The following is a 26,445-nucleotide window of genomic DNA, read 5'->3' as shown; positions in this document are numbered from 1 at the left end:
TGTTTTCTATTGACCTTCTAGTGTTACAGAATATTTTCTAAAATAAACATTTTTCTTTTCCTTCAGTATTTTACAATATCAATTAAATCTGTCAACGTCCTTTTTAAAATCATTAGCTGGACTGTTAATAGAAAAACTTGATTATGCAATCATACAGGAAAGACTCGTTGCATAGACAGAATGTCCTGATTCTTAAGTCAGTCTTGACTGATAGGCTATAACTGCTGTCTACAGTTTCAAATATCATAATTCAAATATCCAACATTTATTACAAATTAAAACAGAGAAGGGTCCATTGTATAGCCTATATTTTTTTTTTTCTGAAACATTTTAAAATCCTTTCAGAAATATAGAGCGTAAACAAAACATAACAATATACAGTGATCTAGATAAAAACACAGCGTTGAGTTTAGCTTTAAAGAATACAAAAAAAAAGTTTCTATTGGTCATTGAGATAAATAAATTGAACAAAATATAAGCATATACTATTTCAAATAATGATAATCAAAATATAATCCTTTTTACCAAGCTTATATCAACTCACTCTGTCTAGTAAAAAGTTTGTACACGTTATTTCTCCGACACCCTAGCTCGGATCAAGCTGAAATTTTGCAATATTTCTTTTACCTGACAACACAAGGAAAAAATACAATTATTGGTAATTAAGTAGTTTGTTTGGTATCTCGAACAAGAGAAAGAAATAGTACTTGACTAAATTAGTCCCCTTCATAGGTCGCCACATTAAAGTTTTAACAAACAATAGATAATTATACAGCCTTTTCATAAGCACCTCACTATCAGAGTGGATAGAATGTCCGTTTGAACCATGAGTTCGAATTCATGTAATTCCCCTTATTTTTTATAAATGCTTTCAAAAAATGATTACGGTCCAATTCAGCCAGATATACCTTTCATGCCCCCCCCCCCCCCCCATTGTTCTAGTCTTGATCTATTACAAATAGTATTACAAGACTGATCCAAACTCATTGATACAATTACACTTCGTATAAGCTTTATTATTTTTTCAAAGTATTTTTTTACATTTTTCATTCGTGTTTTTCTAGAAGATTCCTGATGTTTTCAAATGTTCTGTGTCTAGCTGCAAATAAAACCTCAGTTCATGCACTCATATTAGCAGATTTTCTTTAAAAACATTTCAATATACTTCTATAGTTCAAATGTTGGTGTACCATTGGGTTTCATTACTTTTTGTGCCAGCTGAATCTAGACTGGTGCTGAGATAAAGAGAACAAATTGTAAGCAAATCATCCAATAAAAAATTCTGTTATGGACATTTCAAACATTCCACAGTTTCATAAAATGTTCCATTACATTGTTCTCCTACTAAATGAACAATTGTAAATCATGTAAAAGTGAAATGTCAACATTGTCTAAAGTTTTAAGGATTGAATTAAATTAAAAAAAAACATTTGCTGTTACTGAACCAAATTTTGATTGTGTCTTGGTTAGGCTGCAAGGACACACCCACACTCTAATTATTGAATGTTTGACATGCCTGTAGGACAAATTAATCTTTACTACATGATACTATTGCATTTGATCATTTTAATTAAACTTTCTTTGCTGGAGATTTCTTTTCACCATTTTCTTGTTCTATCGGAGGAAGTCTTGAAGGTCTTCCAGGTGTCCGCTGAATGGTTTTTACTGGTTGAGTTTTCCCTGGTGACTTTGATGATGCAGCTTGCTTGGAAGGCTGCCTGGCATCCGATGAAATAGGCTTTAGAATTGTTTTGGATGTTGGTCTTATGCTAAGAGCTTCATTATTACTTGTATTATTTTGTTCTTCCATCTGTGTTTTGTTTGATGGTAAAGTTTTTGAAGAAGGTAATGGTTTAGTGAGTGGTTTATTGAGTGGTTTAGTGTGTGGTGCTCTGACAGAAGTGTCAGATTTTTTAACAGAATCTTGTTTCAAAAGAGAAGATGCAGTTGATGGAGGAGATGTCACAGGAGAAGGAAGTTTTTGTATTTGGTTAATTTTAGGCTGTGGTTTTAATGGTGCTAGTGATGGTGCTAGTGTTGATTTTGTGGGTTGTGAATTTTTTCTCTCTGGTTTCTGTAAAGGTGAAGTTGGTTTCAATGTGTTCTGTGTTGTCTTAGTTGAAGGAGAGACAATAATGGTGGTAGACTTTGCTACTTCTGTTGAATTATTACTTGAAGTGGTCATTGTAGTCATCTTGTTTGGAATATGTTGTTTTATTTGATTTAATAAGTCATTGAATTCTGAACCATCCCATGTCATTTGAATTGATTCGTCCTGGAACAAAAAAAAATGCTCTATTAGTTTTTAATGTATTTGTGTTGACTTTTACAAAATTAAGCTGTAATATTTTTTAATTTATGAAGAACTTTTTACATTGCCAATTTAACTTGAAATGTTTGCACCATAAACCTACATATATTATACCGGTATCTAGACTGGACATGGAGATCTTTTAACACTACAAAAAATGTTGTGAAAATTTTTTTTAAAGTTGAAACAAGGCGTTGTTTTGTAAAGTAGTTATAAGAAATAAAGGTTTTTTTTCAACCCTAACCTATGTAACATACAATTTAATTTTTAGATCTAGACCTAGTAATTGAACATCCAAAATAAGAGTACTCTCGTCTCATAATTATTATTTTGCAATTTTTGGATACATAATCTAGAAAGATCTAGGACTCTAGGTAATCAATCTATTTAAATGTACATAAGATTATTAAAATCAATACACATGAATTATTTCTATCTAGGATTTTTTATCTCAATGGAAACTAACAGGAAATGGCTTTCTTTCATATATTTGCGTGAATATATAGTTCTGTGATTAATAGCCAATTCTAAAAAAAACAGAGAAATGAGTTTGCATTATTTCTAAACTTTGAAAACTAAAGATCATTACTTTTCTAAGACAGAAAAGATTGATTTTCCTAGATTTGGGGCCACTTCCCTTACAGCTTGAAAAAGAGTTACGTACATAAAAATCTCTATATATAGATTGTGAATCGATCAATCACGATAAGAATTTGTTTTGGATTCCAGTCTAGATATAATATTATGTCTATGGTTTGCACTTTATAGACATAAAAATATAGTATAAATTATGCACAATTACATGTATTAAATTATTTATTTTTTTAATCAATTACTTTGTCCTAAGTTACCTTAGAAAAATTAATGTAGACTAATTGTGTCATGACCATACTCATGGGTCCACTTGGTGGCCAGGTCATCTTTTCCAGTAGTAATGGAATCATTGGTTTCTTAAGAGAATCAGTCAGACTGACTTCACGACGACAGTTGGCAGACAGTGAGTACTTCTGTGTGACACATGACAAAACCACCTTACAGCCTCTAATGCCTCTATCAATTTTGTCATACAGTGAATCTCCCCCTCCCATTTGTTTGATGTCCAGCCAGCAGCTAAAGCCAAGGGAGGTCAGTCGTTCATATAATTTGATTATGTTCTTCTGTTTCCCCCACTGGTAAGAAATGAAAATGTCTGGGGACTCAGAAGCCTGTTGAAAAAATAAATTCAATATTTAATTTTAAATTTGAGATGTATTTTATGTAAGCAATCCATTTAAAAACAGATAGTCTTTCCTATTTACAAAAAAATATAAAATGTCAAAATTTTTACAATTTTATCCAAATCAGACTGCACCACTTCTGCTACTGTTCCACCATTTTTGGTTTTACTTTTGTCTATTGTAATTTTTTGAACAACTGGAATCCACCAGTTTCTATATTCTGAAATTAGAAAAAAAATATTTAGTTGGTTTTGTCAGTATAATCTACATTATTGCTTTTGATTGTCATAGTAACCTTCCCAAAAACCTTATAACTGACCTGGTTGTACTTTGGTTTCATCAGGAGGAACTCCAACCACATTTAGTTGCATTAAAAGTTCTTGGAATTTGTCTTTTGCCCAATATCTCTGGTCAGGCATTTCCTCTCCAGTTCGTTGGAAGAATCGGATAAATAAATATTCACTAAATATTGGTCCCATAGAGCCAGGTGGTGGCCACGGACATTGCTCTAGTAATAGTGGTATTATGGGTTTGTTGAGACTTACTGACAAGTTCACCTGTAAACAAATGAAGCAAAAAAAAAAGTTTATGAAGTGACAAAATTTAAAAATTCATTTTTTAAATCTACATAGCAAAATGTTTAGTCACACTTTTTGTATCTTCATATACATGTGTAGAAATAATTGATTGAATAGAATTGAGAGGTTACTGTCTAAAGGGAAATAGAAACTAAAAAAGATATAAATCGAATCATTTATTTCTATCGCTTGGAGAAATTTTTTGGTGATACATTTTTGTACATTAATATTGAATTTACAATTGTAAAGGTTTTATTACTCTAGTTAGTTTCTGATGTTGTTAACAGTTGTAATCTTGATATGAAGGCAGTATCAAATCAAAATTTGTAAATAGAAAAATGCATAAATGCCATTTTTTCCTTTAGAAAATTTTTTGCACCAAACTTTTTTAGATTGTAATGCCTAGGAACAATTCAAATCTAACAGAAATCTAGCATCTAAAGGTCATTTGAAATTTGACTGACCTCTCTGTTGCAGTTTGGAGACTTGGCATATTTACTAGTGACACAACTGATGACAACTTTAGTTGCTCTGATTCCAGTGTCAATCTTCTCAAACAGTTTATCTCCCCCTCCCATCTGACCAATGTCCAGCCAGCACTCATAGCCAGCCATTTCTAAATGTTGTTTTAACAGTTTGACTTCTGCTTGGTGTGACCACTGGTAGCTGATGAAGATTGGGGGAGGGGAGGGATACTCAAACTCTTCATCTTCAACAACTGCCTCTGAAAAGTTACATTTTGATTCTGTCAAATAAACTTTTTTATCTATTAATATTTCTTTTCTACTAGACACTATAACCTTGGACCTATTAAATGTTAGGTCAAAAGATGTCTAATGTCTCATTAACATGTCACAAAGTGCAACTTAATTATTTGCACTTAATTTGATGTGGAAAGAATATGCTGGAATTTGTTGATAAAATGATAACACAAGCTTTAATTAGTTTTAATAATATGTAATTTAATGTATAAATTAAGCATAGTAAATAGTTTCTTCAAGTATAATTCAATGAAATGTGTTAGTATTTATTCAAAGAAGTAGATGTGCTAAACCACTTCAAACTTTTTATGCCTTTGATTTCCAGACACTGATATATAATTTTGTTTACCTATGTTTCCAATTCCAAGTTTGTGACTTATATTTAATGATTATTTGAATTTTATGTTTAAAAAAAAAGAATTTTCTATACTAAAAATTACATTAGAAGGTTTTAAATCTAACACATAAAAACATGCACCTACAATAAAAATGTATTGACTCACCAGCATTTTTCATAGCATTCTCCACAATGGCAGCAGCATCAAGTCTGTCCATTTCTTGAAGTTGTGTTAAAACAGCCAGACTTGCTTCACTTGTCTTATGAGTTGTGTACCTAAAAAGGTGAAAACAAATAAAGATTCATCTATACATAAAAGAACAAAACAGTTGACACAAACAATTAAATATTATATGTAAATGATATGGGATAACAGTTCTTAGGTTGCGAGTTTCCTCTTTGGGTAAATTCTTGGGCATTAGATAAAGAGATAATCAGTGTCCCATATACCATGGTCCCACTTTTGACCTTGCCAGTAAGTTCAAAAAGGATGCTACACAATACTTTTGGCTTCCCCTCAGTTGCAGACTGTGAAGTAGATTCCAGGATTAATAGGTTCATAAAGAAGTCATAGCCCTGTTCAATGCATTTTTCTTTCAGCAGGAAGTTGTCTATTCTTTTTTAAAAACATATTTTTAATCACTACTCAATGTTTTAAGTTATGTTCAGAACAATTTGAAAAATTAAACTTTGACACAATAACTTACCATTCATTCAGTAAAGCCATACAAGGATCTGCTTGTTGAGCCCAACCTCTAATATCTTCATTGTTGTAACCTAAGCGACTGCTTAGTAACCTCCAATCATGTTCACTCTTTGGATTTAAAAGTTTGGAAATGTCTCTTGCCCAGAATGGAGCATGACTTAGAGTCTAAAAGAAAAATGGTGTAAGTTTAGTAAAAACAGTATTAAACAAACAATAAATGAATATTTTACAAGGCATAATATGTGAAAATATGTCAATATTTCAGCTAAAAGTTCTGACACTTCTCAATTTTGTCAGCCATTTAGCAGGTTGGTCAAGAGATATAGGCTAAGCTTTGACATCCTTAAAACAGCCAGTGTATTTTGTCCTTCAACTAATTGTAAAATTGACCAGAATAGATTTTCTTGCCAAAACTAAATGTGTTTATTCCAGAAGGCAGCTGATACTTAACTTCTATTGTTGCAAGAAAAAGCTGATAATAACATGATCCTTACTTTTATAGTTTCTATGTACTATATGAAGAAAAGATAGTAGTGCAAACAAAGCTAGTGAATCCTGTGAAAAGTCTGTGACGCTAATGACAGTTTCTAAAAGTTATGTAGTGTGGTGCATATTTTTTCAGGCCACACCTCGACAGCCACATGACCTTTTCCCCTAGATGGTGTTTTGTGTCTGCACTTATAAGGCTAAATAATGTGGACAGTGTCCATTCTGCTGGCATCTCTTGTCATTGCACATAACTAGATAGACCTACTTCGTCTTCACTGCAGATTGTACACCTTTTTGTGTCTAGTTTAATACTTGTATGGCTGCAGGTCTTTTGCTGATTTATTAGACTACAATTTGAATTCTGCATTTATTTCTGTTCCAAACCCACCACAGTTAGATACATGGTTTGCTCAAGCAAATGTATTCCATTCTGCATTAGAAACTACTTGGTTCTGTGTACAGAAAAAATTGATAGGAAGTGTTTATGCTTCCCAATGACTGTTTAAGACCAAGGCTATTTGTGCAACAAAAAAATTCAAATTTATTCAATTTGAAATCTGAAAGTTCATTTTACTTTTAGAAGTATTTGAAAATGTAAAAAAAAAGTTATAGTAATCAAAAAATTATATGTAGTGGTCTACTTTTAACAAAGATATACTTATCCAGCATATGAAGCAAAGACTGAACTTTTATAGTGCTCTTGGCCGTTTCCATAATTGGCTAACTATTATTTGCTTTGGTTGATTTCATGCTTAACATATTCAGCAAAATTTTCACTATTTAAAATTAGCTTACTGAGAAAACAATAACAACAATTTTTACCTTCTTATCAATTTCTTCCACTTTAGCAACAGTTTCATCCACTTTGTTTTCTACATTAGTTAATTTTTGCCCTTGCTCTTTGACTTCATTCTTGACATTATCTAATTGCTCCCCTTGCTTTGATACTTCCACTTTCACTTCATTCAGAATTTCTTCCGTTTCATCCACTCGTCCAACTAAACTGGCTAATTCTTCTTCTTGTTTCTTTAACTGCTTCACCATATCATCAGGCCTTTAAAGAGTTAACAGAAGAAAAAAAAGGTGATTACATAGATTGTTGGTCATATTTTATCCTATATATAAAAAGTAAAATGGAAACATGAGTTAAGAACATACGTCTTCCCATCAATCATATCTAGGATTAACTTCCTCATATTGTTGATGTCTGGATCTGTTGCAGAAAATGATTCCACTTCTTTTCGTCTTTCTTTCAATAAATCTTGATACTTGAAGCCAATGACTCTAAGTGAATTAAATAAAGTCAACAGTTCGCTTTTGTCTTGACTGGACTTCAAACTCTGACATATGTCACTCATCACAGTAGTAGCAATATCCTGAAAAGTATTTTATAAGCAATTCTTTTTCATTTTTATACCAGTAATAGCCTAGAATAGATAGAAACTGTCAATAAAAAATACAATCAATCTTATTTACATACATTTGTATGCCCTTTTAGTTACCCTGAAATATGTTTTAAAAAATGTAACAAATGTTTCAATAAATTTTTATAAAATATTTTTTTGCACTAAAATGACAAACAAAATATCAACTAACCTTTTTGTACAAAGCCAGAGTTATCATCATATCATTAATGTAATAATGCACATTTGGGACCCATGATGACTTATCAAACAAAAACTGTTTTTGTTCAATAACTTTCTCTGGACATCTTTTTGTTAACTCTTGAAGAATCATAAGAATGGACACTTGTGAAGTGAAATCTTCTTGAACCTTCTTAAACAACATCTTAATATCTTTACTGGTGAAAAGCTGCATAACAAAATTTTAAAATGAAGCAATGATAGTTTGTTGATGTGCTGGACACACATTGTTAGCACAATTAAGTTTTAAAACACACGTGTAAACATACCTCAGCCTGTTTTTTTGATACTTTTTGAAAGAGCAGTGCTAGGTATGAAACTAAAGATGGATCACCACTGTCTTTCATTTGTTCAATTAAGGTTCTGAAGTGGGGTGTCAAAGCCTTTGGATTGTGTGGATAAATTTCATTGATTGCCACTGAATAAAAAAAAAGCAGTTATTAGAATATTTTTTTTAAAGTAAAGAACTACTTTTAGACCTTGCGATCTATGGGGTCTATCATGTAAAGCTCATCTGTTCTGCACCCATGGTTAAATGAGGATGTCATGTGCAACTGATTAACTGCCTTTACTTTTCCACAACTAATTTCAGGTATGTCATATTTGGTGGACTCAGAGGCATCCTAAAAATCCCAAAATTTAAAAATCCCAGTCTTCACCAAGATTCAAACCAGAGATTAAGTTTAAAAGCCAAGAGTTTTACAACTCAGCCACCATTCCCACTATTATAATAAATAGAAAAAATATAACTCTTAAATGCAAGCTCACTACATTATGTTAACAAAACATGTTCATTTATCACTAAGTTGATCATAACTGTTGCTGTCAATCTTGAAGAGCTTCATGTTACGCTTACATCAATGCATCTTAAAAGTGGATAACTTGCAACTCTCCTGCCCTCAAGTTGACGTCAACAGATGGGAGAAAAAAAGAATAGGATAGGCAAGCAAAAAGATGGGGTTCTGTATCGCAGATGAATATATCAGAAGCAGGAAAAAGGTTGAAAATGATGAAGTCTCACATGTTTTTAAATGCTCAACCATGCAGGCAGGGCCGGTCTTAGGCCACTGCAACCTATGCGGTCGCAGTGGGCCCCGCGCTTTCATAGGCCCCGCGCTAATTCTATTTGTAAATATATATACGAAAAAATTCCTGGAAATGTCCTGCACTTATTAGAATCTCCTGAAAACTCATAAAAATCTCATGAAAAATAGACAAAATTGTCACTTGTATGTCATACATTACGGAAAACACCAATCCTACGCGTGATAAAAAAAAAGGCATTGTCAGCTTTCGTGTAATAAAATGTGATAATCGGAGGAATTTTCCCCTTAACCGGAAGTTCCAATACCTTAGTTACTTTTATAGTCACTAGCATATAAATATGCCATAGATTGCAAGATTTGTAAAGTAAAGTTAACTTGATCACATGAACAAAATGCAAAGCCGAATTCAATTTTCTAAAACAAAATCTTAATTTTCACTTATTATCCTTATTCCCACCCAGACTAGGCCCCGCGCGATCAGATTCGCATAGGGCCCCGCAATTGCTAGGACCGGCCCTGCATGCATGTGTCAAGGATTGCTTGCACTATTCACATGAGAATTTGGAAGAAGAGATAGTCTATCAAGACATACAATACATAAAATATAAATAAATAGCTTACAATTAGCTTATACTTGTACAGTGTAATCTAAAGGAGATGTGTGGCTAAAAAACATAAAACGCTTGGCTACCTATTAACAGGACTTGAGTTTGAAACCCCAATCTAGCATAGTTGTTTGCTGAGCACCTAAAAGCAGAATGGAAACCTCCCAGAGACCTACTCCCCAATAGTTCTGAAAAAAGATTGCACCTTAGTGCACTGAATTGAGCATACCAAAGCAATTTAAAAAAAAAGATTGCTTACTCAAAAAGTTTTGATTTTCTGTATCTAAATAAGCTTTTAGCAGCCTGTCCAAATATTGAGCAGCAATCTTTTGGCCAGATGGAACTTGTCCAAATAGTAATATGTACACTCCAACTAAAGTCAATACATTTTCATCATCTACAGCTGTTAAGTTCATAAGTTCTGGTACAAGAGAAGCAGCTAGATCCATCTTATTTAAAGCCTTAAGCTATAATAAAGTTTAAAATTAAGGATTATTAAAGAAACTTGATGTAGTACAGTTTTGCTAATTATAACTTCATTTTTTTTCCTAGAGTGATATGCTAAAAGGTTCATTCGTTTGTATCACATGTTCCAGATTTTACTTCAAAAATGAAGATTAATTATTACATCCTAGTCCAAACCATCAAGACAATAGTTCAAAGTGCATACCACACAACCAGGAAGCTATAAATGCTTTTAATAAAACTTCAAAGAAACAAAAAATTAAAAAATAGGATCCTGAGTACTATTATATATTCAATTTTTTTTTCTTGTAAATTATTCAACATTATCCAAAAAAAAAAGATCCAGAATGATGTTATGTTGTAGCTTAATACAACATTTAAAATTTAGGCTACAGTTAACATTTTTTTGTCTTTAAATCTTTGAATCTTACAATTCTGTGATTTTTTTTTTCTTAACATAAATGTAAAATTTTAAAAATACTTTGGTAATCTAAAACTCACCCATTCAAATAAAGGTCCTACAAGAGTAAGAAACATTGAAAAGTGACCAGATGGAAAAGTTCTGCTTTCTGAATCTAAACAATCTTCTTTAAGGCATGTCAGGCAGATGGATACCAAGACTCCAAAATCCTCGTCTGAAAATACTTTACCATCTCTGTTGAGTTGGTGGAAGACATAAAGATGTGAAATGATGGATGAGAAAAAACAGAACAAATATTAGGCTGTTCATTTTTTTTATCTAGTCATGAATATATTAATTTAAGAGATGCTGAGTACTAAAGAGATCTTTTTTTTTTTCTTTTCATCATTTGAACCATTTACATATCACAAGTGAGATCTGTTGATCTAACAGGCAAGACCATTGGACGACCACAACAATTTGAGCCCTATTGAATCCTAATCTTAATTTTCCATTGTACTCTACCTCAAAGGAGAATATTAAAAGACCTGAAAATTTTAAGGATGTGGACATATGTAATGAATTTCATGGTCATTGGACATCATAAAGCCCAATCTACATTAAAATCAATTCATATGAATACATCTTCAGAGAAAAAAAAAGATAATTAGGTTCTAATCATATCCATGTATTAATCTGGTGTTGCATGTTAATTAGAAACTTAAACTCAGTCATCAGTTTTCCTGTTTGATTCTGGCATCCCATTCCAAGCTTATTTATCTGCTTTATTGATTTTACCAACTGGTCTTGCCCTAGCTACATTGAAATGCTAGTTGTTATTTTTTATACCTGTTTTCTTTCAATTCTTCTCCTTATTACACATACTGGTTTAACATACTTTTAAATACATACATCTCTAAAATAAAAACTATTGTAGCACAAGCCTTCTATATCTTACTTAAAAGATTTTATGGATGCACTTATCAAATCATTGGCTGCTCTGTATAAATACCAGCAAGAAGACCAAGGTAGATTTGTATTCTTCACTAGTTCATGAAGTTTTTTCATCACTTCAATCATTGCAGGCTTGTCTTCCTTTTTTAAAATAAAAAAAGATTGATAAGTAAAATGTGTATATCTACTCTTTTCTCGATATCACTTAAGATCTAGAACTATATAGTACTATCAACTACACATTTCACTTACTTTAGCATTCAATTCAATTCTTTCAGCAATGTTCTCTGCAAGGTTATACAATTCTCCATGTTCAGTATTCAAAAATTTTAATGACAGGTTCATCATTACTTTTCCATAAGTTTTTGTTAATTTATCTTTTCTGATAATGAAAACAGCAACATTTTTTAATTTGGATTGAATATTTTATATTGAAAATAATAGTATAACAAATTTTGAATGTTTTAATAGCTTATTTTAGTTAACTTGTCATTCACCAAAGTTCAGAACTCTGGTGAATAAACTACTTAATATCATGATTTCATGACATAATTTTTATTAAATGTTAAGCTTATAAATCAATAATAAACATTTTACCCTAAACCATCAAAAAAGTACTCCACAGTTGTTTTAAAGTATTCTAAATAATCCTTGGCATCTTGTTGTTTCTCCTCATCCATGTCTGCAATACAAGTTGGTGGCTGAAAAGACTGAATCAATTCTATCACAGGTCGAATGATATCTGTATGTTCCTGTACAAAGTTCACATCAAGAAATGAGAATTTAAGTAAGTGAAAGTTTATTCAATGAGTTTTAGACTATATCAAATTAAAAGAAAAAATTACTACGAAATTACTAAATGTGTGTTCTTTAATCAAACTATTATTTCCACTAGTATACAATTTTAATTTTAAAAAAGTATCCTTTCTATGTGCTTTTTCAACCCAAATTTTTTGTTAAAAAAAATGCAAGAATCTTACTGAAGAGAATTTGAAGATTTAAAAGCTTATTTCTTAAAGTTAAATTTTTTACAACAAAAAAATTTAAGTAAAACATCAAAACTATATATTTTATGTTTATAATTTTTAGTGTTTTGTGGGCATTGAAATTATTTTAAAAATTAAAAGTATCAGATTTTAAATGATTTTTAAATGATTTAATAATATGACATGATTTATGTCGGCTTTTTTTTTCTCTACAAATGACACTCTCTCAGGTTCAAACAATCTCTGATAAAATAAAACTGTTGCCTACCTTCCATTTGACTGCTTTATTTTCATACACTAAAGTTTTACAGGCTCTCAATGTACTTTTACATGGCTTTCTAAGTAGAGGAACCAACATTTGCAGCCACGACTTTGATAACTGTTTGTTACTACATTCAAAAATGAAAAGTTTAAATGTGCATTGAACCCCAACCTTATTTTTTTAGTTAAATACCATTTTTTAAATACTTAAAATCAGTTATGTGTTTTATGTGAGTTAACTCATTCAGTGTAGTATTATTTCTCAGGGAGTAACTTTGCTAGTGCTATTGAGTGTGGTGTTACTTTCAGCAAGTAACTTGGAATATAATTTTGTTTCACTAACTTTATAATGTTAAACTTTTTATTTCTCTCTTTATTTTTTGTTTTCTGCATGTGAAAGTGATTGTTCTTTGTTTTGGTTGTAAATTGGATGGGGGATCAAAACGTTTTCTTTTTAAAATGACAACATTGTGTTAGTGGTTCCGCATTTTTAAATTTATATCACTGGACACAGAATATTTAAATAATACAATTTTTTAGCACATGCTATCATCTTTGATTAAATTTGATGTGATAAATAGTGTTTCGGTTTGTGATTTTTTAAATAACTATGGATTAAATGTAGAATTATAAGGTTAAACCTTTCAGTATATCAATTTATTACTGAACATTTTATAATTTTATTTTTCTGTACTCAGTTTTCTTAAAATAATTTATTTTATTTTATTTATTGCACTTTTATAGCCAATTCATTTTCCTTAAAAATAAAATCACATTTGCTAGTTAAAATAATAAAATAAAAGGTTAGTAGTAATAACACTACCCTCTATCAAAATAATACACACTGAAATGGTTAAAAGTTTGATAATGTAATTTATGTTATTCAACATTTAAAACAATAATGGTTTATCAGTATAAATTATAAACGTTATTTTAACATTAAAAACTCACTTTCCAAAGTGGTAAGATAGAGCATTTTCAACAACAGAATATGCAAATCCATTGTGATTCAAAAATTTAATGTCCAATTCATTAACCACTTGTATAAACTTCTGTACAATATTTTCAAAGGCAGCAATATCTTTCTATATAATTAAAAAAAAAAAAAAAAGAAAATTAAAAATAAAACATTTTTCAGCAAAATATTTTGTAGGTGTAAAAAAATGTGCCAAAGAGAAATGTTAAACTTACTGTTGCTGTCTTAGTTTCATAATTGTAAAAAAAAACTTGAGCTCCATAAAATAAATCCATGAGATAGTTCTCTCCTTCTAAAGTATATGTACATTTTGTGGTGGCTATTATAAGATCAAAAACTTCATTGTAGAGCTCTTCAAGCTTGCCATGTTTCCTGTAGTATTTATTGTTTGTAAATATTAAAAGTTTGAAAGCAAACAATTTTTACATGGCTAACAAAGAAGCATTTATTACTTTGTTGTAGTTTAATTTAAATTATTAATATTTAGTAATGTGTATCATATTTTAATAATATCATGCTTTAATGACCATATGCTATTCTGTATTGTGTTCCTCTGGGTCTATATCAGTAAAACGTTAACAATAATAAACTAGATTTTAAAAACGTATTATTTAAACAAGAAAGATATATTAGTCAAGCAGATAAAAAAAATAAAACAAAAGAACACATGCTAATAAATTTTCTTTATATTAAGTCATGTTGTCATACCAATATTAAATTATTTTTTTTAATACTTTTTCATTTTCCTTACCTACCCCATTTCACTCATCATTTTTTCCATAAAGCCCAAAGTTTCTTTAGATACTTTCTTATTTGGTGCAAAGGTTTGGGATTGAAAAAGTGTTATGCATTTCTTGATATAATGTTTAATCTTTTCAATGTCAGAAGTCTGGGGGAAAATATAATACAATTTTATCATATGCTAAAACTTGCCACAATGATAGATAATTCAAATACCATTAATGCCTTCTTTAAAAATGAATTTAAAGAAATTATAAAGAGTTTGTGGTATTAATTTGACATATCTACCAAACTGTACCTAATTGGTGAATGGAATGATGATAACAAGAAATAACAATTAATTCTTTAAATAACTGGTCAGCATTTGTGGTGCTAGAAAAAGATATTCTCCAGTGTGCATTCAATATAGCTTTAATTTGAATACTTACTGCAAACGGCTCATCAACAAGATTTATGATCTTGTATCCTATGCTCGCCATGTTACTGTAAACATCTTCCTTCAGCGTAATACTGTCTAAGAAACAGTATGCTCCATAATCAAGGAGTGTGCTGAAGTTTGCTTTCACTTGACTCTCACTGAAAATGAAGCCAGATGATAGATGAAATGAATCCTAGCAATTCTTAACTACCAAGTAAAAGACAAAAGAACAAACTAAGGAATGATTGGTAAGCTATATTTCTTACGTCAATATGTATTGAATTACTTCACACATAAATCTGTAGTAAGTGTCTCCATAGTCATCACCAGAGTTAGTTTCTTCTGACTTGATTGATTTACAAACAACTGACAAAAACTTTGTCACACTGGTTTGATCAAACTCCTGCAGAAATAAGTAACATGATGTAATCTAATTTCATTTTAAAATGAGCTCTATGAACACTTTGCAATTCTTTGTATAATACACTATATGTATAGATGTGCACTGCACATAGGCCTAGGTTATGCTATGTATAGATGTGCACTGCACATAGGCCTAGGTTATGTATTATTGTATACTCTACATGTACTTTAGGTATATTCAATATGTAATCTAATCTACATATACATTGTGCCCAAATCTCCTGCAGGATACCAGGGGTGGGACCATTCTGATGACGGTTTTAAATGCATACCACCTGACAAGGCAGCAACATTTACCTTCACAGTTTCTCTATGTATATTCAACATATAGATCTAGATGTAGAGTAGTTTATTTAATAGGGACATTGCATGTATTTGGACACTCGCTGTTTTTTTTTGTGGTTATTAAATCTTTATTTTGATATTTAATATGAAACTAGCATACTGTATAATGTGCTTGCCCATTATCCAATGATTCTGACCCAATTTCCTTCCATTTAGCTATCTTTTTATGTAAGAAAAAAGAGTTTCAAATGTGTAAGTCAGGTTGTAGTTTTTTCCTATGCTAACAAGATTGACTTTACCTCTTCCTAGGGTTAAGAATATATTTTTTGGTTGGCTAAGTCTATGCTAATGAGCATGGCAATATTTATTCTGTTTTTGGAGCTGTTTTATTTCATTCATACGCCAAGGTGTTTGATTCCATGCAAAAAAAAATTAATTAATTGGGTGTTTGAATTAAATTACGATTTTCTTACCAAAATTTATTTCAAACAGCCAGTTTTGGACATCAGTGTTAATGATCTTGTATTATATTTTTTTGTTGTTGTTTTTTTTTTTTATAAGAGAATAAATGGGCAAATGTTTGGAGTGAGCTTGGTACATTGAATGAAGTTAAATGCCTAGATCTAGAGTAATCTAGACCTACTATATAGAGGTCTAGATAGATCTAGATTTATATAGAGAGAATATAGAGAGAGGATTATTCAGCTATTTAGGCAAGAATGGCTATCCTAACCCATGGGCGTAGCCAGGATTTTTTTTCGGGGAGGGGGGGTTGGGGGGGTGAATTTTTTTCTTCCCCCCCCCCCACTGACCCCCCCTCCCCCGCGAAAAAAAATTGTATGTATTTATGTGTGTGTGTGTGTGTGTGTGTGTACATAATCTTTATTACATTCTGACCCTTCATTCTTTCGGAAGACGTTTATTGTGCCCTAGAATAGGTTCTTCCTGGAGTTAGTGAAAAAATTGTCGATTCCCCGTCATTACTAGCAAAGGGGTCTGGGGAAGCGCCAGGAGCTCCCCCAGCGCGGGGCGAAGCCCCACCGCCAAGCACTATTTCTGATATTCTGATGCATGACTAAATGCATGACGCGTAGGACGTAATCATCTTCTTTTTTGAAGTAACGCAAGCACTATTTCTGGTATGGAAAGCCAACAAAATGCATATTCTGAGGTATCTACAGTCCATTTTAATGTTATTAAAAAGTTTTATTTTAAAAACCTAATGTGCTATTCTTACTGACTTAGACCCTCCCACGCCGTTCGGAGCATTTGACGTCAAGCAGTTTCCATAAAAATCTGTCACTGGTAATGTCTGAAGCCTCTTCCCACCTACCATGAGGACTTCCATGAATGAGTGGCGTCAAGTTGTACTAGGATATCATTGCAACTCTTCTTATGTGTAATTCATTTTGTCGGAGAACATGTCCCGCAAACCTCATGCGTCGTTCTCTCACAATCTTACTAAGGGGTCGACGCCCAGTTCGGCATAGGATTTCCTTGATTTAGATCCGATCTCTATAACTGACTCCTAAAATCTGTCTTAGCCATCTTTGTTGAGCTATATTTAGTGTTTTTCGATTTCGGTAGATGACTATTCACTGCAGTTTATTAATGGAGCCCTGCCACTGGTAAAAATGTGTAACCTCTCTTGAATACGCTCTTGGAATTAAGTGACTTTAGTTTGCTTTAGATTTTATATCGAAAAGAGAAGTTTTATCGTCAAAATCTTCTGTTGGGGGTTTTCCACCTCAAAATGCTCTGTAGGGGGATCTTAGACTCAAAACCATCTGGAGGGGTTTTAAACTTTAAAAAAAAAAAAGCCATCTGTAGAAGAAACTCAAAACCCCCGATTGGCTTGGCTACGCTCAAATAATTTTAGTGTGTAATTTGCTTTTTTTTTATATTGAAGATGTATTTTTAGCACCAAACCCATCTGAATGGGGGTTTAAACTCAAAACCCCTTTCGGCAACGCTCATAGCATTTTGAGTGCGTAATTTGCTTTTTTTCTTACACTGAAGATGGCGGGGGGTTTAAACTCAAAACCCCTTTGACTACGCTCATAGATTTTAGAGTGAGTAATTTTCTTTTATTTATATTGAAGAGGTACTTTTTAGCTTCAAACTCCACTGGAGGGGAGTTTAAACTCAAAACCCCATACACTACACTCATAACATTTTTAGTGTATAATTTGCTTTTTTTTTATTATTAAAAAGAGGTAAAACACATTTATCTACGCTCATAACATTTTGAGTGCGTAATTAGCTTTTTTTTATATTAAAGAGGGGGTTTATCGTAAATTTTAGACGGGGTTTTAAAATCAAAATCTTCCTTAACTGTGCTCTTGGAATTAGGGGATTTTCGTTTGCATTTTTTTTTTGTTTTGTTTTATAGAAGAGGGGGAGCTAACTGCAAAAACCCCAGGTAGTGGGTTTAAAACTCAAAACCCCTGGTAGGGGGTTTTAAACTCAAAACCCCTAGTAGGGGTTTTTAAACTCGAATCGCTCTGGTAGGGGTTTTTAAACTCGAACCCCCCTGGTAGGGGTTTTTAAACTCGAACCCCCCCTGGTAGGGGTTTTTAAACTCGAACCCCCCTGGTAGGGGGTTTTAAACTTAAAACCCCTTTGGTTTTGCTAGGGCAAGTGATGGTTTAGTATTAAAATCTCAACTAAAATAAACAAAATCAAAGCAAAAAATCAGTCACTAAATTCCGACTCCCCCCCCCCCAAAAGGGAAGGGGGGGGATTTCATTTCGGGGGGGGGGGGGTTGAACCCCAAGACCCCCCCCCCGGCTACGCCCATGTCCTAACCTGTACTATACTACAAATATCATCTGTATTAGAACTTTATTAAATTAATAAACAGAAAACACAAACATTCAACACACATCTAATCATGCAAACATAAAATAAGTCTAAAAGTCGGTGTAGAAGTCACTATCCCAGTGACCTAATTTTGGTAGAAAAAGTGTGTTTATATTTTTATTTTTTGTTTTAGTATTTATGCATAATTTGAAAACATCGTTATGATTCCATGTGAGGGGCTATGCCTGGGGATCTTAAAATTTAGTTAATCTTAATAAAGAATTAAAATCTGAGTTTATTGATGCCTAAATATAGAGACTGTCTGAAATAAATTATGGTGTCCGGAATCAAATAATGTGGGTCAAATTTGTCTGAATTAAATGAAAACACATGTCCTATTTGACCTTAAATATAATAACAAATATAGGTTAGAGGTACAAATATAAGTAGTCATCCTTAGACTAAAGAAGATTTTGATACTTCATTTTCTTTTCTATGTCGAACCATTGTCAAAAATGTGCATTCAAAGTCAAACTTTGAAATTTTGGCCTATAGTGGCTATAGGCTTTAATATAGGTGCCCAAAATTCTGGCCTACAGTAGCTAGACTCTATAGGCTTTTTTTAGTATAGGTGCCCAAATACCGTGAATAGCATGATAAACTACTCTGGATTATATTTATAATTATAGTAGATTAGATCTAAACAAATCTATATACATATTTTTCCAGTAAGGCATTTTCAATTTGTAGAATTAAATAATCTAAATAATTAAAATAATTCTTATACAAAGTTTTTATTTTGAATTCGTGGAACAGTGGAGCATTTCACCCTCCGGATATGACAAAGAACAAACCTGGATGTGTTCTTTTACTCGCAGATCCGATTCCCGAAGACAGTTATAAGCAATGGTTATATGCAGAAGTGTGAAGCTATTGTCAAGTAGACGGACTATAAACAAGTAGAATCTGTTTTCAATTTCCTTAGATGGACTGCTTCTGGTAAATTCACTGAAACATTAGCAGTATATAAAATATGTTTAACTTATTTCTCTCACTCTATTAATAATTCATAGAAAACATGGTACAATCGACCTTACATTACAATAACTTTATAAGGCTTGTCTTCGAGTCCGAAAATTAATGAGGACTGCGGTATTTCACGTGGATACGCAGCCCGAGCTACGACCTTCATAGGCCTACTTTGCTGAATCTATGTCTACGTCTGTCCTCGGCAGTGGATTTTCTTTTGGTCTCAGATGTGTATCCCGCGACTTTTAAAATTATCTCCAGGTCTCTCGTTTTAAAGCCGTCTCTGTTCCCGTATCTGGTATGGTGGACGAACTTATAAAGGTGAGCTGAAAAGTGGCCAACGTAACAGGTGAGCCCACGTAAACACTTTAAAGACCAGGTTAGACGCCAACTTGCTTTGACTGACATTACAATAACTTACTAAGTAGCTCAAAGATTAAGACGAACTTTATAAACCAAAATCTCAACCAAAGAGTTTGCAAAATAATGGAATAAAAAAAATCCAAGCATGATGATTATAATGTAGACCAGATCATCTAGATCTCTATGCCTGACTTAAGATAACCAGACTTCGGGCAAAAAGAAGATGTATCCTCCTTTTTGAGGTCATGTCCTCTATCCGGCAGACATTGGCCCTAAAGTATGAAAATATCCGGAATCGACTCTGTTATTTACTGTAATATCATATAATCTTGCGATCGAATCCAAACCTTAATATCTTCAGGTTTATTTATGCACACGTCCCTCATAAAATGGTATATTGTTAAGCGTACAGTACCTAAAGATTTCGGGGAAGTGATCTTAAGCTGTTCAGTTGTTTGACCAGTAGGCTAAAAATGCTACTTAAAAATCATAAGCAGGACAAAAATTATGCCAGCGGCATGAGTAGGTATATTATCAGACATCTTATCACATATACCACACCTCTGCTGTTTACCACTGATCTTGAGGGTCATTTTATGATAAGCTTTTTGGGGGGGCAGTAGACCTACTGGGCGTTGTATTTTGAAAAGTTGTAGGCCTAACATTTTTGTATTCGGTGACATTTTCCATCAACTGTTTACAATGAAAACTGTTGTAGTTAATGAATGTAGACGTAGTTCTGGGCGAAATAATTCAATTTTTTGTTGTTACGTATAAATATATTTGTGTAAACTCATTCAAAACAAAATTTCCTGGTCAGTTACAATTCTGACTTCTGAATTGAAATCTGTACATTTGATTTGTTTAGAACATAAACATAGAAATCTAGATCTATAGAATAACCAACGAGGCCTTCAACAGCTTCGAATGAAAGAGACAAAAACACAAAATAGGCTTATAGTGGTTAGTTCATCTGTCCTAGAGGCTTATAGTGGTTAGTTCATCTGTCCTATAGGCTTATAGTGGTTAGTTCATCTGTCCTATAGGCTTATAGTGGTTAGTTCATCTGTCATATAGGCTTATAGTGGTTAGTTCATCTGTCCTATAGGCTTATAGTGGTTAGTTCATCTGTCCTATAGGCTTATAGTGGTTAGTTCATCTGGCCTATAGGCTTATAGTGGTTAGTTCATCTGTCATATAGGCTTATAGTGGTTAGTTCATCTGTCCTATAGGCTTATAGTGGTTAGTTCATCTGTCCTATAGGCTTATAGTGGTTAGTTCATCTGGCCTATAGGCTTATAGTGGTTAGTTCATCTGTCCTATAGGCTTATAGTGGTTAGTTCATCTGTCCTATAGGCTTATAGTGGTTAGTTCATCTGTCCTATAGGCTTATAGTGGTTAGTTCATCTGTCCTATAGGCTTATAGTGGTTAGTTCATCTGTCCTATAGGCTTATAGTGGTTAGTTCATCTGTCCTATAGGCTTATAGTGGTTAGTTCATCTGTCCTATAGGCTTATAGTGGTTAGTTCATCTGTCCTATAGGCTTATAGTGGTTAGTTCATCTGTCCTATAGGCTTATAGTGGTTAGTTCATCTGTCCTATAGGCTTATAGTGGTTAGTTCATCTGTCCTATAGGCTTATAGTGGTTAGTTCATCTGTCCAATAGGCTTATAGTGGTTAGTTCATCTGTCCTATAGGCTTATAGTGGTTAGTTCATCTGTCCTATAGGCTTATAGTGGTTAGTTCATCTGACCTATAGGCTTATAGTGGTTAGTTCATCTGTCCTATAGGCTTATAGTGGTTAGTTCATCTGACCTATAGGCTTATAGTGGTTAGTTCATCTGTCCTATAGGCTTATAGTAGTTAGTTCATCCGACCTATAGGCTTATAGTGGTTAGTTCATCTGTCCTATAGGCTTATAGTGGTTAGTTCATCTGTCCTATAGGCTTATAGTGGTTAGTTCATCTGTCCTATAGGCTTATAGTGGTTAGTTCATCTGTCATATAGGCTTATAGTGGTTAGTTCATCTGTCCTATAGGCTTATAGTGGTTAGTTCATCTGTCCTATAGGCTTACAGTGGTTAGTTCATCTGTCCTATAGGCTTATAGTGGTTAGTTCATCTGGCCTATAGGCTTATAGTGGTTAGTTCATCTGTCCTATAGGCTTATAGTGGTTAGTTCATCTGTCCTATATGCTTATAGTGGTTAGTTCATCTGACCTATAGGCTTATAGTGGTTAGTTCATCTGTCCTATAGGCTTATAGTGGTTAGTTCATCTGACCTATAGGCTTATAGTGGTTAGTTCATCTGTCCTATAGGCTTATAGTAGTTAGTTCATCCGACCTATAGGCTTATAGTGGTTAGTTCATCTGTCCTATAGGCTTATAGTGGTTAGTTCATCTGTCCTATAGGCTTATAGTGGTTAGTTCATCTGTCCTATAGGCTTATAGTGGTTAGTTCATCTGTCCTATAGGCTTATAGTGGTTAGTTCATCTGTCCTATAGGCTTATAGTGGTTAGTTCATCTGTCATATAGGCTTATAGTGGTTAGTTCATCTGTCCTATAGGCTTATAGTGGTTAGTTCATCTGTCCTATAGGCTTATAGTGGTTAGTTCATCTGTCCTATAGGCTTATAGTGGTTAGTTCATATGTCCTATAGACTTATAGTGGTTAGTTCATATGTCCTATAGGCTTATAGTGGTTAGTTCATCTGTCCTATAGGCTTATAGTGGTTAGTTCATCTGTCCTATAGGCATATAGTGGTTAGTTCATCTGACCTAGAGGCCTAATTGGAAACGTTGTTAGCATATAATGATGTCTTTTTTTTATTACATTCTTAAAGCCCTCCGGGATCCCACTATGAGAGGCTAATGCGCTCCCCAATGTCGGAATGTCCCCCAGCTAGCTAAGTGCGGGCGCCACCGACAATGGGCTTAAGGGACGCCTTCGGCAAAAGTTTAGGAAATTCTACTCCAAGCTGTTTTTGAAATGTTTTTAAGGTTCTCTCCAATGTGCATGTAAATAATTTGGCACCTTGAGCATATTATCAGATACACCACACCTCTGCTGTTTACCACTGATCTTGAGGGTCATTTTAGGACAAGTGACGGTGGATGTAACAAGCTGACAATTATGCCGCTAACATGGCCAAGTGCCACTTTCATGTCTTACGATGCAGGTCGATGATCAATAAAGTTACGTGATCATATCACAAAATATTTTTTGCGTTTTATTTTCTGCAAGGTAATGAAGACGAGATGAGATTTTTTCTATTTCCCAATCCGCTTTTCTCTCGATTATTCGGCTATTGAAAAGGCAACACATCACTAATTGATAGGTTTGATTTAAGTGTTTGTAGTCATAAGTTATTTACACATCTTTCATATAACACGGGCTACTTACCAAGCAGTATATACAATTTCCTGAAAAGCAAATTCAGCCATTCTCCAGCCATGGGTTTCAAAGCGGGGCTTCATTTTATCTGTGAGTTTATCACCAAGGGCATCTAACCCCTTGAAGACATCCTGTAATCCTCTCTTGGCAACCTCTGTGTCATCGTCTTTTAAAGAGCTGAAAGTTGATCTAAAGTTATCGTACACATTCTCATCGTCATGAACGAAACTTTGACTTTTGATGAGTTGTTCCATCTATTGCTGAAATAAATAGTTTTAAACACATCTTGTATAGTAGCTAACGGACTCATGAAGTTCAATAAAGTAGTGCGTTCATTCCACATAACTAAATAACGGTACTCCATCTTTTAAATAATTCTTTCACGAAAGAAAGCTGCTTCTTTTAGATCAGAACACAATATGTACCAATGAATTCATTACATTTACATCACAGATCTAAATCCATTGCACAACAGCTAGATTTGAACCCAATAACCAGAGTTGGATCTGAACCCATTGCATCCAAGTTAGATATGAACCCATACATCAAAGTTAAGTCTGAACTCAATAACCACAGGACTGGAACATGGAGAGACTCTAGCACTTTGAAACTGTCAGGTTAAGTTGATCCTAGGCTCTTGAAACTCTAGGCCAGAAAAACGAACACTAAGAGGCAGGCTAGCATGCCCGGGACTCTAGCATTAGCGGATCCAGAACTTGGTCAGCAGAAGTTAACAGAAAGATGGTTAAACCGTCTGAGGAAAGTCGACCGTTTCAACGCGCTCAATGGGGGTAGAATAGGTAGAATACATATTAAAACGTCTAATTTATAAGAACGTTTTGAAGAATGCTTTAACTTGATAATTATTCTAATATGACTTTATAGGCCCTAACTATATTGATAATATAACCGATTTTTTTCCCAAGCAAATAAAAGATATTTTCAACCCCCTTCAACAAAATGAGTTTCACAGGCTGAGAAAAGCTGATGTTGATTAATTGGGAATTTAAGGGTCGCCCACGAAACAAAATATTGTCATCGAAATAGAATATTTCAAAAAGTCGTTCATATTTAAGTTTTTCATTTTGTTCAATAAGTCTGTATGAAACTTAGTATTGTTACAGAAATACAATAAGTCTGTATGAAACTTAGTATTGTTACAGAAATACAATAAGTCTGTATGAAACTTAGTATTGTTACAGAAATACAATAAGTCTGTATGAAACTTAGTATTGTTACAGAAATACAATAAGTCTGTATGAAACTTAGTATTGTTACAGAAATACAATAAGTCTGTATGAAACTTAGTATTGTTACAGAAATACAATAAGTCTGTATGAAACTTAGTATTGTTACAGAAATACAATAAGTCTGTATGAAACTTAGTATTGTTACAGAAATACAATAAGTCTGTATGAAACTTAGTATTGTTACAGAAATACAATTAGTCTTGCAAAGCACTGAAAAGAGAAATTGGTTAGAGGGCGAACAAACGAGGTAGGCCTATTAGGCTTACACTTATTTTTGTGTATTTTAAACAGTTTGAGCATATATTGAAAAGTTATTTATACGATAGACAAATCTGAGATTGAGAAAATGTTGAGAAAAGGCGACTTCTCATTTGTCCACTTGTACTCCCCTAAAGTAAAACTTTCTTATGAATTCAAAATTTTCAACAAAAAAAAGTTTTTCTTTTATTCTTTAAAAATTGATTCTTAGATTACGTATCTTTCAGGCTTATGGCATTCTTAGTGCGCTATGGTCTAATCTCTTTTGTGGACCAGTTTGGGGGGGGGGGGGTATCTAGATGAAGGCTCCGTGCAGCACAACACAACAAAAAAAAAAATGCTCTTAGGGTCAGAGTTGGGCGGAAGGAGGGTGAAAGCAATCGCCTCTCCCTAGCCCCACATTATCGGCCTGGGAGGTGGACGCCTAATATAAAAATTATTTAGAATATAGATAATTAGTATTTATTGTTAAAAATAATTTTGTATCATCGGTCGAATGGGGGGGGGGTGCAATCCGTCAGTGGTCTCTGTCATTCTATTTCAAGGTCATAACTTGTCTTCCATAAGTACAAAGGAGTTAGCTACCTAACGGTACGTTTCATAGACCAGTGATTTTAATGTTAATGTGATTAGTATTAAATTGTCAGTTTTTTTTTTTAAATAATAATAATAACTCAAATGTAATCAAATTTATGCTGATTTTGGAATAATTAAATTATCTTAACATTCTTAACATGTTATTATGAAAAATTATTATTATTTACCTTACCAATGTTATGTAACGTGTTCTTAGATGTTTGACAAAAATGTTTCACTTGAAACTAAGTCTAGTTGTAACCTTTCAAAATGTGCCTAATTCTAGCTTCAGTCTGATTATTTCCTTCGCTCCACATGTTATAATTTCACTCACCGGTAAACAGTACCCACAAGTTCAGAAGTAGTCGTTGCTATAAATAAAAACCAAAATCATTTGAAGCCCTAAACGAACTGAATGGGAAACTATTGATTTGAAAAACACACACATTTATAGACACACATGTATTCTGGCCTATATCACTGATCGATCATTGGAAGAAAACAAAGTTAAATCATTCAATGAACAATTGGGTCGTAGTTCTGCAACTTTCTATTCAAACAAAAGGCTAACTAGTATGGCGCATTATGTTTATGATGGTATTGAACATAGAATATACTGTAAATGGATCTTAAATAGCTCAATAGCTTAACTAGCTTTCAATATATACAATCTAGCTTTTAAAAAAAAAATAGTTAATTGATCATAGGCCTAATTGTAGATTTAAACCTTCGTGCTAAATCAGTACATGTGGCCTAAACTAATCTAATACTTTCCTTTGAAAAAAAAAATTGAAAGCAAAATGTCTAATTTAAAAAAAAAAAGGCTTTTTAGGTAGTGCTAAAAATATTTCAAACAAATCAAATAAACAAGGGCGGTAACTAAGCACATTGAACACATGAGAACTGCTCGATAGAACCAATCGATTGCAATAATCTAGCATCTGTTACATGGGCCTAACCACTGGCGGATCCGGGGGGGGGGGGGCGGTAGGCCGCGCACTGGCGGATCCAGAACTTTGGAGTGGGGGGGGGGGCGATTTTTTTCCAAACCCTAACCCTAACGCCCAGTAAACCCTAACCCTATGCATAAACGTGCGTACAGCATATATATATATTCGATGTATGAGAATAAAATAAGACTGTTTCTCAATCTTCGGCAAAAAAACAGAAAAA

The 26,445-nt window shown here is 33.1% G+C and overlaps 1 protein-coding gene across 3 annotated transcripts; it reads right to left on the bottom strand.

Moving 5' to 3' along the window:
• Positions 1-291: 291 nt before the first annotated feature.
• Positions 292-25,704, bottom strand: LOC106060740 (uncharacterized). Of its 3 annotated transcripts, none has more exons than XM_056043165.1 (25): positions 25,461-25,704; positions 23,198-23,448; positions 19,259-19,412; positions 15,161-15,297; positions 14,905-15,052; positions 14,491-14,624; positions 13,951-14,107; positions 13,711-13,844; positions 12,767-12,887; positions 12,110-12,264; positions 11,765-11,894; positions 11,517-11,653; positions 10,660-10,813; positions 9,953-10,160; positions 8,312-8,460; positions 7,996-8,211; positions 7,558-7,775; positions 7,222-7,453; positions 5,912-6,075; positions 5,371-5,480; positions 4,571-4,830; positions 3,848-4,085; positions 3,639-3,748; positions 3,163-3,516; positions 292-2,275 (listed from the first exon to the last, which is right to left on the bottom strand). In XM_056043165.1, the coding sequence occupies exons 2-25, from the start codon at positions 23,440-23,442 to the stop codon at positions 1,571-1,573; spliced, it is 4,770 nt and encodes a 1,589-aa protein (XP_055899140.1). In that variant the 5' UTR covers positions 23,443-23,448; positions 25,461-25,704; the 3' UTR covers positions 292-1,570. The 3 variants fall into 3 exon arrangements, with proteins under 3 accessions (XP_055899140.1, XP_055899133.1, XP_055899148.1); XM_056043158.1 differs by having other exon boundaries at positions 25,466-25,704; XM_056043173.1 differs by having other exon boundaries at positions 25,607-25,704.
• Positions 25,705-26,445: the final 741 nt, after the last annotated feature.

Source organism: Biomphalaria glabrata, chromosome 1 (genome assembly GCF_947242115.1).
Source record: "Biomphalaria glabrata chromosome 1, xgBioGlab47.1, whole genome shotgun sequence".
Classification (NCBI taxonomy): Eukaryota; Metazoa; Mollusca; class Gastropoda; family Planorbidae; genus Biomphalaria; species Biomphalaria glabrata.
The sequence above is the reverse complement of the archived record's forward strand: the minus strand, read 5'-3'. Positions and strand labels throughout refer to the sequence as shown.

Bases quoted from the DNA above. Each gene is read 5' to 3' on its own strand.
- LOC106060740 (XM_056043165.1), bottom strand. From the start codon at position 23,442: ATGGAACAACTCATCAAAAGTCAAAGTTTCGTTCATGACGATGAGAAT. The intron at 19,413-23,197 runs GTAAGTAGCCCG...CTAATGTTTCAG, and splicing joins GAAATTGTATATACTGCTTG to TGAATTTACCAGAAGCAGTC. The intron at 12,265-12,766 runs GTAGGCAACAGT...AACTTTGTACAG, and splicing joins ATAAAGCAGTCAAATGGAAG to GAACATACAGATATCATTCG.